The sequence below is a fragment of the Setaria italica genome, chromosome IX, assembly GCF_000263155.2.
Source record: "Setaria italica strain Yugu1 chromosome IX, Setaria_italica_v2.0, whole genome shotgun sequence".
In the NCBI taxonomy this organism is placed as follows: domain Eukaryota; kingdom Viridiplantae; phylum Streptophyta; class Magnoliopsida; order Poales; family Poaceae; genus Setaria; species Setaria italica.
The window spans coordinates 10,041,866-10,057,050 of record NC_028458.1 but is presented as its reverse complement, the minus strand read 5'-3'; the positions used below and the strand labels follow the sequence as shown (position 1 = coordinate 10,057,050).

Genomic DNA, 15,185 nt, shown 5'->3' with positions numbered 1-15,185 from the left:
CACCAGAAAAGTGTTACATCCATCTTCTTTCTATATTTTTTATCAAAAGACAAAAGCAAATGCTCTAAATTGAAGCAGTCAGACACCACGTTGCCTGCAAAAATGCATATCACTGTCAAAGTTTCAGCAGCTCTTCATGACTCATGAGGCAAGTCAACTTGATACTGAAATCTTCTGACACACATGCGCACGTTTAAAAAAATCCAACAAATTCATGCATCTGTTTTCAAATCACAGTCAAAGTTTCAGAAGCTCTTCATGAGGCAAATCATTTTGATATTGAAATCTTCTGAAAAACACGCTCGCATCTAAAAGAATATCCAACAACTTCATGCATCTGTAATTTGCAGGAGAGCCAGAATCTGTAGAACACAAATGCATATATCTTGTATAAGTCAGTAAAGTTGTTATTTTGACCCAGTATTGATCACTGTCCGTGTGCGCTAAGCTAATTTATGAAATAATTGCCAGATTGAAGAGAGACCCCACAAGATTTTCAGCAAAATGTCGATGTTCAAGTTCTAGCAGCAATTCATGAAAAGGAGTCGTTTAATATTTAATACTGACCTCTTCCGAAACACAAGCAACTGAAATTCAGCAACTTCGTGTGTTTGAACATCACAGAAGGGCCGGAAATATGTACAGCATAATTTGAAGAACAAAGTAAATTTACACATGCGTACAACGACCAAAAGAAATCTAAGTCAGTCACACAGCATGTATCCTCCGTCTCTTGGGCTGCAAGGGCATCGGCGATGGCAACTCTTCTTTCTTTGGCAGCTCCAGCACGTCGATCTTGTCGAACCATGGGTGTTTGAGCGCCGCGGCTGCCGTGAGCCTCTTCTCTGGGTTGCACGTGAGGAGGCCGCTGAGGACCTCGAATCCTTCCTTGGACAGCTTTGATTCAGGGAACAGCTTACGCAGGTTGTTTTCCCGCTGCATGTCCAGCTCCGGCATCACCACGGTGGCGAACGCCGTGGATGAGAACCACGGCCATGTGCCATCGTCAGGGGTGCCCAGCACGTCGAAGATGGCGCAGAGCTGTCCTTCACCGTAGAAGCCCTGGAACAGAGGCCTCCCGTTGTTGATGAGCTCCGCCATGACGCAGCCGAGGGACCAGATGTCGACGCGCTCGTCGTAGTCGGGCTTCTCCAGCAGCATCTCCGGCGCCATGTACCACAGCGTGCCGGCCTGCGTGTACGGCGGCCGCTCGTCGGTGGACATGGCGAGACCAAAGTCGCAGAGCTTGACGATGCGGTGATCGTCGCCGACGAGGATGTTGGCCGGCTTGATGTCGCGGTGCACGATGTGGCCGTCGTGCATCTTCTTGGTGCCCGTGAGGAGCTGCCACATGGCGGCGCGCACCGTGGACTCGGGCAGCGGCGGGCTCCCGCGGCCGCGCTGGCGGAGGAGGTCGTGGAGGCTAGGGCCCACGCACTCCATGACGAGGCTGAGGTCGAAGGCATCCGGGCGGCGGACGACGCCGTGGAAGCCGACGACGAAGGGGTTGGCGCCGCCGCCGCTCGCCTCCTCGAGGAAGCGCGCCTCGCGCAGCAGCGCGGCGTGCCCGCCCTGGGCTTTGCCGACGCGCTTGATGGCGATGATCCGGCCCGTGGCGCGGTGACGCGCCTTGATGACAGCGCCGAAGGCCCCTTCCCCGAGGCGGCTGATGTCCTCGTACTGCTCCGCGCTGCCGACGGCGATGCGCCTCCTCTTGAGGCCGGCCGGCCCCGCGGCGTCGTGGTTGCGGACGGCGGCGGCGGGCTCGACGCAGGCAGCCATCGCGAGGGGAAGAAGGCGAGGCGGCGGATGGATTGCTCGTCCTAGGCTGTGGAGAGGCGACGTGAAGCAGGTCGATTGGGGCGAGGCAAGTCGAGATTTACGATAGGAGTGAATCCGACTGGAGCGGGTCGGGCCGGACGTTCGAGCCTAATTAGGAAAGCTCTGGCTTGTTGATGGCGTGCTAGTAACGCATCTAGTCAATTTCGTCATGGCGCGTGGCCCCGAAGAGCAAGTTTTCCGGCTGGTCTTGCTTGTCAAGGACTGCATATCTGAACCTGCTATTGCTCTGCCTTCGGTGTTCATTTCTTCAGAATGTTCAGTTTCGTCAGGTAATAGAGCAAGCCCACAGCGTACCGCTTCACCGAGTCTGGCATCCGACGGCTATCTCCAGTCTTAGCGCCTAAATACACTTGCTGTGTATTAACTGGACATAAACAGTGATTAATTAGTGATAATGTAATAAATGCAGCTAAGTTTATTTATGTACTCATCAAAGGGAAGAACTCTAACCCCTAGTAGTAGAGTAGTAGTAGCTGCAGACCATCATCGTCATGGTGATCCTTTGTATCCTGGACTTGATATAGTTCGTCAGTAAACCCAGCTACTGCCACTCCCTATTTGTTCTTTTTTGCCTTGGGATTTTCCCATTATCTCTTGTTCCTCACAGCCATGTAGTACGGCAAAATTACAGCACAAATGATGACTTTTCGGTAAATCTCTGCAAGAGTAACAGAGCATACTGACTTCTCAGTTTTGTATGAAGTATGGAAAGTACTGATTCATTTTTCATATCCCTATGGACCTGCTATGCTATTCCTACACTCCAAGAGGGATGTAAAGTTCTCCTAAAGCTGGAACAAGGAAGAGACAGGTAAAAAGATGTTCCTAATGTTAATGTTAGCACAGGCAACTATTTCTGCAGGGTTGGAAGTGTTTGCTATCAAATTCAGTATGCGGTGGAATATAAAAGCAAAAGGATTTCGTTTTAATTTTCTGCAATTTGGTGCTGAAAGACCGTTGGCTAAAAGAGTTGAATTCCAATTATAACTGCTGAAAATAATAATTGAACTTCAGTTCGTAAAGATTACCTGAAAGATGACCCCTGTGTACTACTATGACCTCAATCGTCGTAATCCGGAAATTTTTCACTAACCCTGTGTCCGACTGGAGTTGACAGAAAAACATCGTCGCAACCGCCGGATGAGATCCGCGGATGTTCGAGCCTAATTAGGAAAGCTCTGGCTGATGCCGTGCTGGTAACGCATCCAGTCAATTGCGCCATGGCGCGTGGCCACGAAGAGCAAGTTTTCCGGCTGGTCTTGCCTTCCGAACGTAAATCGGAGCATCGGAGTCGGAGGTATTAATATGTTCGTGCTCGCTGAGAACGAATCGTATTACATGTTCCATGCACAAGCTATTGTCAGGAACTGCATATCTGAACCTGCTATTGCTCTGCCTTCATTTGAGTGTTCATTTCTTCAGAATGTCAGTTTCGTCAGTTAAGGGAGAAAAGATTACTGCATATCTGACTGAAACGTTGAATTCGAAGTATAACTGCTGAAATTTGTAAAGATAACATGAAAGATGATCTGGGTATTGCTATGAGTTCTTTCTTCATAATTTTGAATTTTGTAATACACGGATAACTTGATGATGAAGCCTGAATAATCACCCACAATATTACATGATAAATCACTAAACTTGACTAATATGTATGTGAAAATAACATATAATATAATGATATGAACATGACTTCTGATAAGGAGCCTAATAAGGACGTCATCTCTCTTGGTGCTTGTGGTCTACGAAATGATGAGTCCCGACTCGTTTGCTAGAGAAATTTATGATGTAAATGCTAGAGCACACTAAATTAGACTCAGTATATATCTCTTGATACATACCTGATTAAAAAGAATGAAAATAGGACAAAATACCAACAACTGAACAATTTTTTTAATCAGCATGTAACAAATTTATTTCCTAAGTGAATAAACCCTCAGATGCAAACACAACCTTCAATAGAATAAAAGCAGGCCAACATACCAACAACTAAACAAATTTTTCTATAGTCAGTCAGATAACATATTTATTTTTTAAGGATGTAAACCCTCAGATGCAAACACAACCTTCAAAAGAATGAAATCAAGCCAAAATAAATAAAAATAACTGAACAATTTTTCTATAGTTAGTCAGATAACAAATTTATTTCCTAAGTGAGTAACCCCTCATATGCAAACACAACCTTCAAAATTCTAAAATTAAAAAAAATCAATCTCATTTACATGACAATATAATACAATTTACAGGAAATGGACAAGTGTAAATAAAATTAGCTTGTACTGTAAATACTTGAGCGAGCAGAATAGATAGTTAAACAGAGTTATCCTTACTAACATGTATGTAGAAGTTTTATACAAAGTTATTATCCTTAAGTGAGTAAGCAGTAATAATTTAACATTTTATTTAAAATTGCATAATTTAACAAGATTTACATTGTCTATTTGAAAAAACTAGCAGTAGAAGCGATAACTTAGGAAGAATAATGCAAAACAATATTGGACAGTAGACATAAATCGATTGTGGTTTCATCGGAAGGCGACCAAGCTAGAACAAGACATTTTTAAGGGCATTCTTCGTTGCCAATATAGGTACAGTTCAATGAAAGGGAACGCATTTACAATAGAAGTAAATATACTATAAAAATAACAAATGTCTTCAATCGTCAGTCAAAACAACAAATATCATCCATCAAAACAACAAATTCTTTATGCCGCTGACCTAAACTCATTAGAGGCAAAGTCTCATGGTTAGCTAATTAATATATGTAATTTGCAAAAAATAATAGCGCCTCTAGTGAAGATGTACAGATAACAGATGATTAACATATGCAAATCCACAATTACAGTTAACAGAATAGAAAGGAAACGAGACTTCAACGTTTTGAAACCCGAAAGATACAAATGATAAGGAACAAATGTAAAATGCTGCAGATATTTTATATGGTTAGTCAAATTCCAAATTAGCCTTCGACGTTTTAAAACCCGAAAGATAGAAAGGACAAGGAACAAAAGTAAAGATTACATGTATTTTCTATGGTCAGTAAAAAAAATCTTGGGTTCCTAACATGAATCCCATCAGATGCAACCAAATTAATTGAAACAACAAACCATGATGTGCAAAGATAATGACAGATAGGTGACGCAATGCAGATGGAAGAGGTAAATAGAACTTATATATAAAAGCAATTAACTATTGATAAATTTAAAAAGTAAATTAACTAAGTTGGCTTCAAAATGAATTATGTAGGTAGACACATATAGCCTAGGACACACAAATGAACAATGAGAATCAAATGGCTACTCAACTTTAGAGTTTGAGGTTACAAAAAATAAGACTATAGCAGTTTGGATTGAAGCAGATGGGATAAACTTAAATTTCATTTTCCAAGAGCCGTTACTGGACAACTATGATGATGAATTGATGATACATCTGAGCTTGAAGATAGAAACTTGCAGCTTTGATCTCTTGGCCCTCATGAAAGTTGAGAAACTGAGAAAAATTATTAATGAAGCAATTTAACAAAATTTATTATTGTAAATAAATGAAGTTACTAATACTAACATCAACAACTTGTATATGTAAATAAAAATATTAGAATTATGGCAGCAACGAGGATCACCAAAAGCAATTCATGGAGAACACAACCTCAAATTCAGGAAGCACCTATAATGTGGAATCAATTATGCAACATACCAGTCCTAAAAATTATTTTATCAATACAGAATAAAAAATTAGAGGAAAATATTAATACATCAAAAAAAAGGAACTACAAGATAAATATATATTAGTGTAGGCAACTGAAAAAATATAATTAGAATGACAGGCAAGAATGCTCAACTTAAATATATACACAAAAGCAAGCATGATCTGCAGGTATGAAATAGAGTACTCCGAAGCTGATAATCCTCGCAAAAGTTAGAATAAAAAAACTATTCAACCTATCTAGTTGTTGACATCAAATTTTGACCAGGAAATCCGGATGATCGGAAGAGGAGACGATCGGCTACTGGCGTGTGTCTACAGGAGCCACGTGATCAGCAAGGAAACGAGCCGATGGTTTTGCAAGCAACGATACACGGAGTTGCATGGATGTACATGGAGATGGGTGCTGCATGCGTGCGTACGTTGGAAAATGACCATAGATTGCTTGCAAGGTGATTAAAGAAAGATTGGTGCTGGAGTGGTTGGAACAGAGAAAGAAGGATTATGGCATGGCTGTTGGTCTACTCTACGAGCAAGGAGTCCGGATTATTATGCATGCAGATTGGTCTCTTCGCGTATAGGTCAAAGGAAGCTTTATTGGCCAGGACTCTGCATAAGGGAAATTACAGATATATAGTATTTCCTTTTGTTTAGACATTTTGTATTAGGCAAGTCTTGTACGACTCATGCTAGGAGTCATTACTTCGGGATATAGATATGTACTCAGGGTCATTGTAACAGACATCACACAATCAATATAACACATCTATCTTTTCGGCCTCACGCCATCGCATTAGGTGTAGGAGTAATGTAGTTTTTTCGGTGAGTTTTTTCTAGCAAGCGGGGCTGCATCGACTTTGATCTCCGGCAAGCTACAAGTTCTGTCACCAGGTATTCTAGACTTTAACTACCGGGCGCATCGCTGTGGTTTCGTGTAGTTTCATCTACCAGTTATCGAATATCTTAGATCTTTGACTTACGGCGCATCGCTTGTCTCGATCTAAGGTATTCACCAGTTATCGATTCCCATCACATCTCATAAGGCTGCATCGTTTGATCTCTTGCTAGATATGGTAGAATCACAATTATGCTACCTTGATTAAGCTTGCATCGGCTGATATATTTATTTAATCTATCATCTTGCCATCTATTTCGCTTTAATTAGCTTTGGACCGTATCATCATAGACGATAGATCGCTTAATATCATGTTGCATCCTAATCTTGGCTACCCTCAAGTGCTGCTGGAATTAAGTTCTATTGTGATTAGATTCATCAGCAGCCGATCATTTAGATTGACGTCCTGCTGAGTGTTTCTAGGTTGTAACTCCCGGGCGCATTGCTGTGGTTTCACCTGGTGATGTTAGTTTAAATCTCATCGGCTTATGGTTCCAGCTAGCAGAGAGCTCAACGGTGCTCCGCTCCCTATCGACTTTCTAGTCGATAGCCTGCATCGGCTGTTCAACCGATCGCATGCGCTTTAATGCCCGTGGCATGCTTCCATGGTTCTGTTGAAGTATAGATAGATCTGTTTACTTTGAAGGTTTAATTTGTTATCCTTATTATGGCTGCCACCGACCCGATCGAACCCCACTGTTAAGGATAATATGAAAGGATATAGTTGATTGTCAGCATGTCATGCTATGTTTCCTATTGGCTTTCTAGCTGATAGCTTTTATGCCCCATTATCAAATCAGCTTGGATAGCCGATGAGTCACTCAAGCTCATCAGGATACTGGAATCGGCTTCATAGCCGATAATTTATTCATCATGCTTTATTTTTCTACGCTATTATCACTGTTTGTGCCAAAATCACATCGGCCTGATCGGCCAGTCGACTCAAACTTCAAAAGGACTATCCTCACCTTGTCAGTTGAATGGTCAAACTGACTGACACGCCCACGTATATCACGCGCGCGGATCTACAGGACCTGCACTGGAGTGAAGCAAATCTCCCAGACCTTTCATGTGTTAGTACGTGAAGGTCACCGTCCGATTTTTGCGTCAACACACCCAGCATCCCTTTGGCGAACTGGCTTAGATGCAGATAACCCAAATAATTAGATTGACCTAATTGACCTTCGAGGATGGAGACATGACAATCACCATTTCATCAGTCCCAAATCACCTACAAAACATTCTAACCCTATCCCAAATCAAAATATAATTGAACTGCCTAATCACAAATGTCAACTAGACCGTAGGTTGTTCCCTTCGAAAATCTGCAACAATTTTAGAGCTAGAGAGTCGCAGATCAACTAAAATATCCACTAAATCCAAAGGGGACAGCGGGAAAAAAATATCAGAAACAACGTCACCTACAAATCGAATCCGAAAACCTAGCCACACAAATACAACTACAAACCAATCAGACTCAATGAGGTCGACCAATCCAGCAAAATTTCTTTTATGCATAAACCCAACTAACTACATTAGAAGCAGTCAAAAATTAAAAGCTGCGAACTTCCCAAAACACCACGAAATCCACACAAATCAGGTAAGAAAAGAATCACAAAGGATACTAAGCCAGCGGAGACAGTTCAAAGCTCAAACGGGTTCAGTCGGTGCGAATCACCGAAATTGCTGTGAAATCTAGAAATTGCCTCACCTGGAGTTCTCCCCAATGCTCGGCGGAGAAGACAAATGGATAGGGAGAGAGTCATGGCAGCTGATAGCGGGTCCCACATACCAGACAAAATAAAACTCTAGCATGATCAAACGGTGGAACACAGGGAAAAGCTTTACGTCGCTTGGGCCGATTGGATGGACCGAAAATCGAGCGCTAGCTCGTTCCAAATCACTCGACCAACGTTTAGCTTTTCCCAAACGAAAGCAAAAGAACATGTAGCATACAGCACAACCTATTAGACGCTCATCAGAGCATTAGAGGATATCTGCTATTGAGCTTTGGAAAACGCTAAGCATGTTCGGATTAGTGAAGGGGCAGATCGCTCCAAATAAGGTGTTGGATATTATCGGAAAGCAACGGCAAGCTAGCCCCATGAGATGGCTATAATGCCACGCCTGCACAACATAGAAAGCAGTGGCATGTTCAAATTAGTGAAGGGGCAGATCAGCAAATGCACCTCAGATAGGACAGGCTAGAAGGGAGAAGAAATTGTTCGTGTGGCCACATTTGCTTGCCAGCAGACACCGCCATCAATGGATCTGGAATTACTAGATGTCTAGATGTACAAAGAGACCAGCAGCATGTACATGCTGCTTCGATTCTGCTCTAGCAAAATTCATTTCACAAATGGATTCAGGCCATGTTTAGTTACTCCTAACTCCCAACTTTGACACTATGCAAAAAGAAGATTCCCCATCACATCAAACTTGCGGTATATGCATGGAATACTAAATGTAGATGAAATTAAAAACTAATTGCACAGTTTTGTTGTACTTTGCGAGACGAATCTTTTGAGCCTAATTAGTCAATATTTGGACAATAATTCACAAATACAAACGAAACGCTACAGTGTGCTACAGTGCTGTAACAGTAATTTGGCACCTCCCAAATTCCCCAACTAAACAAGGCCTCAATAATGTAGTTTCACATCACAACAATCGCAACACTACCAAAGAAACATTTAGGGGGTGTTTGGATACGAGGTGCTAAACTTTAACAGTGTCACATCGGATGTTCGGATGCTAATTAGGAGAACTAAACATGAGCTAATTATAAAACTAATTGCATAATCCTGTGCTAATTCACGTGACGAATCTATTAAGCCTAATTAATCCATCATTAACAAATGGTTACTGTAGCACCACGTTGTCAAATCATGGACTAATTAGGCTTAATAGATTCGTCTCACGAATTACACTCCATCTGTGCAATTAGTTTTGTAATTAGTCTATGTTTAATACTCCTAATTAGCATCCAAACATTCGATGTGACGGGTGTTAAACTTTAACACCAGGGAGCCAAACAGGCCCTTACACGGCCTGTTCGGAACTGTAGACAGGTCTTTACATTAATTCATACAACAACCAGATTACGGACACTGTCAAAGTAGTCAAACTTCAAACACTCAAACTACGGACACTCTCAAAATAAGTCACGCACAAGGAACCACGAGCATCTCCTTCTTGGGCAACGCCGATGACACCTCTTCTTTCCTCGGCAGTTCCAGCGCGTCGACCTTGGCAAACCATGGGTGTTTGAGCGCGGCCGCCGCCGTGAGCCGCTCGTCGGGGTTGCAGGTGAGAAGGCCGCTCAGGACCTCGAATCCTTGCTGGGACAGCACTGCCTCAGGGAACATCTCGCGCAAGTGGTTCCGATGGTGCACATCCAGCTCCGGCAGCAATTCGATGGCGAACGGCGTGGACGAGAACCACGGCCACGTCCTGTCGTCTGGGTAGCCGAGCACCTCGAAGATCTCGCGGAGCTGCCCATCCTCGTCGCGGCCCTCGTCGAACAGCATCTTCCCGTTGATGAGCTCGGCCATGACGCAGCCCAAAGCCCAGGTGTCGACGAGCGCGTTGTAGTCTTCCTTCTCCAGCAGCAACTCGGGCGCCATGTACCAGAGCGTGCCGGCGTCCGGCTCGTACGGCGGCGCCTCGGACAGGGACATGGCCATCCCAAAGTCGCAGATCTTGACGGTCCTGCCGTCGTCGCTGATGAGGAGGTTCTCCGGCTTGATGTCGCGGTGGAAGATGTGCTTCTCGTGCATCGCCTTGGCGCCCGTCAGCAGCTGCCACATGACGGCGCGCACCGTGGCCTCCGGGAGCGGCAGGCGGCCGCGGCTCCCCTGGTCGCGCAGGAATCCGTGGATGCTTGGCCCGCCGACGCACTCCATGACGAGGCGGAGCTCCGCGGTGGCCGGGTCGCGCACGACGCCGTGGAAGCCGACGATGAACGGGTGGGCGCCGCAGGCCTCGTGGAAGCGCGCCTCCCGCAGCAGCTCCTCGCGGCAGAATTCGTCTTCGGGATCGGTGAGGCGCTTGATGGCGACGGTCTCGCCGGTGACGCGGTGGCGCACCTTGGCGACGGCGCCGAAGCCGCCCTCGCCGAGGCTGCAGGTCTCCTCGTACTCCTCGGTGCTGCCGAAGGCCTCGACGTGACTCCTCTTGCGGGTCGACGCCCCTGCCGCGGCGGCGCTCGGGGGACGACGCGTTCCGCCGCCGGCGTGGCGCAGCGGGGTGAAGAAGTGGCAGATCCGGCGGTCTCCGTGGCCGGTGAAGGGCGCGGGAGCTGGTGGACATCGGGGTCGGGGGAGACGAAGCCGGCAGCTGCAGGACGGCGGCGATCCATCTGGATTTCCTCTGGGTTGGATCGACGGGATGAGGATAGCGGGATGTCCTGGGTGGGGGGAGAAGGACGGATTGGGAGATTTTATTTGCTTGGCGGCAACGAAATCGCGGCGCGGACAAGAACGAGGCCGAACCGCTCCGATTTATCTTTTTTTTTTTTTTTTTTTGAGAGAGAGCAACGCTCCGATTTATCTTGTGCTCTGCTGCTTGGTCGGTTGGGCCTGGGCCAGCGCTGGTTTACTTTAACGATCCATTTTAGCCCACGTTTGACGTTTCGCGAACGTCGTCGATCGGATCCAGAAGAGCTCCGGGCTCGTCCGGACGATTTCCGGGCAGACTCTGTTGCAGTAGCTCTCCACACTTTGCCGGGCTGCTGGCTGGCGTGGACGCATCTTGTTTGGGCTCGGGTTCCACGAGGGCCCAATAAACCATTTTTAACTCCAATTAATAATTCTTTATTCTAGAAAATAAAATAGACTTAACTATTATTATTATTAAGAGCTTGGATGAAATATTTGACTTATTCAGATTGTTTCAATCCACGTCTTTAAAATAATAAACACTTGTTCGCGACTTGCGAGGGAGGAGCCATCATCATAGGGGGTGTTTGGTTCCATGGACTAAAGTCTTTTAGACTAAAATATGTAATTTTTAGTCCCTAAACACCCAAACAGGTGGACTAAATTTTGGAGTAAAGCCTTTAGTCCTCTAATCCACAAAACTGGACTAAAGGGTGTTGGGGACACCCCTACCTCTCATTTACTGCCCTCCCTCCCACCCGGCCTCCCTCCCGCCCGCCGCCGTCGCCCGCCCTCCCGCTCGCCTCCCCGTGCCGTCGCTCCTCTGCTCGCGCCTACCCACCGCTGCTCCCCTCCCTCGCTGCTGCCTACCTATGCGGGCCCACCGCTGTTCCTTCCTCTTACCTACGCGGCGGCGCTCGGCCGCACCGTGGCTGCACCGTAGGAGCTCGCTTGCCCCGCAGCTAGGCCGGTGGAGCTTCAACGTGCAGCGGTGCTCGCCCGCCATGGGGAAAGGCGACAAGAAGGACTGCCGCCACCCCCTCGGGGTCCTCCGACGGTCAAATCGACGCGCCGCCGCCCCGTTGAGCCTCCCAGCATCCAAATCAACGCGACGCCGCCCCTTGAGCTCACCTTGCGACCGAATCCTCCATTCGGGCCAATCCTCCACTCGCTCTGCTACTCACTGGCGCACAAAGGATCTTGCCTGCATCGCGTGGGAGTTCGCATGTGGCAGGATAGGTTGGGCATGCCCGGGCGATGCTCCACCAGCATCGGAGATGGAGATTCGGGGTGGCGGACAATGGGCAAAAGCTGCAACCAGCGGTAGTTGGAGTTCCAGCGGTAGTAGGCGCAGGGGTATCAGGAGGGTAGGGAAGAAGAGTAAAAGAGTCTTTATTTAACAACATTTACGAACTTTAGTCTATTTTAGTCCATAGAACCAAATAGAGGTGGGACTAAAGTTTAGTCATGAACTGAAGGAACCAGGATCATAGTCTAGGTTTTATTTTTCAACCAATCCTTAGGTGCATCTTCAATTGCACAATGACTTTTAGAAAGCTGTGCGAATATACACCCAGGGGCAAGCACAGTAAGCACAGTAATGACTAGCGAGACTGATTGCAAGTCGAAACGAGCAAGACTCTGGTTTGCGCAGATCAAGCAGCCACAGCGGTAACTCCGACCCAATCGACCACGTTGTGCTGTGTCTTGCGCTCGGGCATGGGCAACCGGGCACGAACCATGCGTGCAGCGGGCGTGCGGGCGTGCGTGCGTGCGATGCGAGCTCCAACCAACCCGCCGGTGGGCCCCGCTTGCGGCCGGGCCAGCAGCTTATTTTACCACACGAGGGAGAGAGAGGCGGGGACGGAAAATTACAGCGGGAAAGGGAGTGCGCTGTCCAGTAACCAAACAACTCTGTTGGACAGCAAGTTGTAGCAGTAGATATTTTCGAAGCAAACACGCCTGTTTCTGTGGGCCGGGCGAGCCCAGTAGTTTGCGTGCATTTGAGACACGAGAATGTCAACGAAGCAGTGCCAGTGCCATCAGCCTATCACATTTACTGCTCTCTTCGCCTCATCATCACACTACACATTCACACCCTCCCTCCCCCTCTTCTCTCCCTCCATTCGCGCCCGTGCGGCGCCGGCGTGCGCCATCGCCAGATGTTTCGCGGCGGCCCTTCGCGCGCTCCGCACTCTCGCCGACAGCGCGGGCCCACGAGGCCACCGGCTCTCGCCCACGCGCGCCCTCCCCTCCCTCCCTCCCTCTCGCGTCACACACACACACGCCATCCCTGCTGCACGGCACCTCCCCACGCCGCTATTTAATCCCGGGACGAGGCCTGGAGATCGGCGAGGTGAGGCCGGGGGAGGGAGCCGCAAAAACCCTAGCCCCACGTCCCGATCCACCACATCCCATGAACTAGCTCACCTCCCCAAAGCCCCCACCTTTTGGGATCGATCCCCCGGCCGATCGATCCGAATAGCCAGTAGATTTCGGAATTTTTAGCACCCGATTTGATTTAATTTCCTCCCCAATATCTAATTCCTCGCCGCATTTCAGCCTAATTTGCTTAGTTCGGATCCCATCCCGATCCCGTAGTAGGCAGCAGCAAGCATTAGGGGTTGGTCAATTAAGCATCACCACCACCACCAGCAGCAAGTACAAGCACTACAGGTGAGTTGCCTGATCACGCACGCACGCACGCATGGTGTTCTGCCTTCTGCGGTTGATCTCATCGTTGTTCTTCGTTTTAAATTTTTGATCTGGGCGTCTTCTCCATCTGGTTCGTTTCGATCTCGGGGCGCCGAGCTGGTTGCGCTGGTTGATGGTTGATGCGAAGAGCATCGGGAATCGGGATTCCTTTTGCCGTTTTTCTGCTACTCGATCGTCTCCTGGGTGGTGGTGTTGGTTTGGTTTTTGCCCGAGAGGCTGCAGGCAGGAGGAAGCCTACCGCGCTGCGCGATTCCGTGGCACTGCCAAAAAGCTTCGTGGTTCGATCGCAAGAGCAGCTAGTTTTTCCTTTCCGATCTCTTCCCTGTCGCTGCTTTCCGAGGCCGCCGCGCTCGCTTTTGATCCGTGCGGCTAGCAGCAGCAGAAGCGGCTGCAGATTCGTACTCTAGCTAGCCAGTGTACCATGCGCTGCTGCTTGACCAGACGAGGCTCGCTCTCTCCCTCTTTTCCTCTTGCAGGTTCGATCTCAGTTTGGCAATTCGTTGATTTTGCTTATCTTTTTGGTGCAATCGCAAGCCTATCGTTTTTGAAGATTTTCTCGAATTTATTTCTAGATCCCACCAGTTTGAGAGAATGCAGTCTGGTGTGCTAGTTCATTTAATTTTTCCGTGCGTGTTAGTGCATTTAATTTGGTTGGGTTTCGCAAAATTCTTCTGATTTCGATCAAACACAAGGTTTCCGGCCGGCCATGAGATCAGCTAGTTCTGGAATTCTTGCTTGATTCAGTGGTGCTTTTTAAGTTTTAACTATCCTGTGTGCTGATTTGATCGACGGGTTGGTTTAGCTTTTGCTTTTGCAGGAGACAAAGCTCTGACGGTCGGCGGGGATGCAGATGGACGCAGAGACGGTGCAGGCGGCTCCTGCGCTCGCGGCCCATCTGCTGAACTCGCCGGTACGTACGTGGGGCCAGTACGGTCGCAGTACACGTAGAGACTATAAAGCGGCTTTTGCCAATCCGATTACCTTTTGCTTGCCTTCTGTTATCTGGCGCTGATGATCTGTTACTTTGGCTTTCCACTGATCTACTGCTTGCTCGGGTCAGCTACGCTGATATCATATTGTGTGATTGTGTGTGCTGCTTTAGTTTGCTTTTTGGGTGATTCGGCCGGATGTGTACTTGAGAATTTGAGATGCGGTTGATACATGCTTTGATGATCTTGCAAGATACGCAGCAGTACGGTGTTGATGTGTTATCGTCAGTGATAGTTTTTTCTGCATTCTGAACTACAGAGTTGCTAGGTTAACCAGCTTGGTAGAGTGGTCTTGTTCAGTTAAGAGAGGTGCATGCATGCTATAGGTTGCTAATCATCAACTAGAATTGGTCTAGTATTCTCCATGAACCTTGTTAAATTTAAATTTGCTGAGCTCATTTATTGCAGCATGCATGTTCAATTTGCTGGGCCGGGTATAATCTGGAATGATTTACATTAGTTGTAGCCGAGTAGTAATTTTCTGAGGGCGACTGGGAGTCAGAAATTCTGTTGGTATTTATGGAACAACTATTAGTATTTTGTTTAATGTGAAAGATAAATTGAGAGGGCTCTTGGTTTAAGCTTATCGTGAGAGCCCTCTCGATTCGGAAATCGGAGGAAAGGAGGCGGATGAGGAATGCCAGAAAAGGAAAAAAAAGGAAA

The 15,185-nt window shown here is 47.1% G+C and overlaps 3 protein-coding genes across 3 annotated transcripts in view; 1 reads left to right on the top strand and 2 right to left on the bottom strand.

Moving 5' to 3' along the window:
- Positions 1-669: 669 nt before the first annotated feature.
- Positions 670-1,782, bottom strand: LOC101764992 (putative cyclin-dependent kinase F-2). The gene has a single exon (XM_004982217.2). The coding sequence runs from the start codon at positions 1,780-1,782 to the stop codon at positions 709-711; it is 1,074 nt and encodes a 357-aa protein (XP_004982274.1). The 3' UTR covers positions 670-708.
- A 7,776-nt stretch (positions 1,783-9,558) lies between these two features.
- LOC101765388 (putative cyclin-dependent kinase F-2) lies at positions 9,559-10,938 on the bottom strand (the record flags this gene model as incomplete). Its single annotated transcript, XM_004982218.4, has 1 exon — positions 9,559-10,938. A coding segment is annotated over one exon (1,335 nt), but the record flags the coding sequence as incomplete, so codon positions are not given.
- Positions 10,939-13,005: 2,067 nt separating this feature from the next.
- Positions 13,006-15,185, top strand: part of LOC101765793 — a 12,574-nt gene continuing 10,394 nt past the window's right edge. The window contains 2 exon segments of the mRNA XM_022829656.1: positions 13,006-13,494; positions 14,336-14,443. Of these exon segments, the coding sequence (XP_022685391.1) occupies positions 14,378-14,443 (66 nt within the window). The 5' untranslated portion in view covers positions 13,006-13,494; positions 14,336-14,377.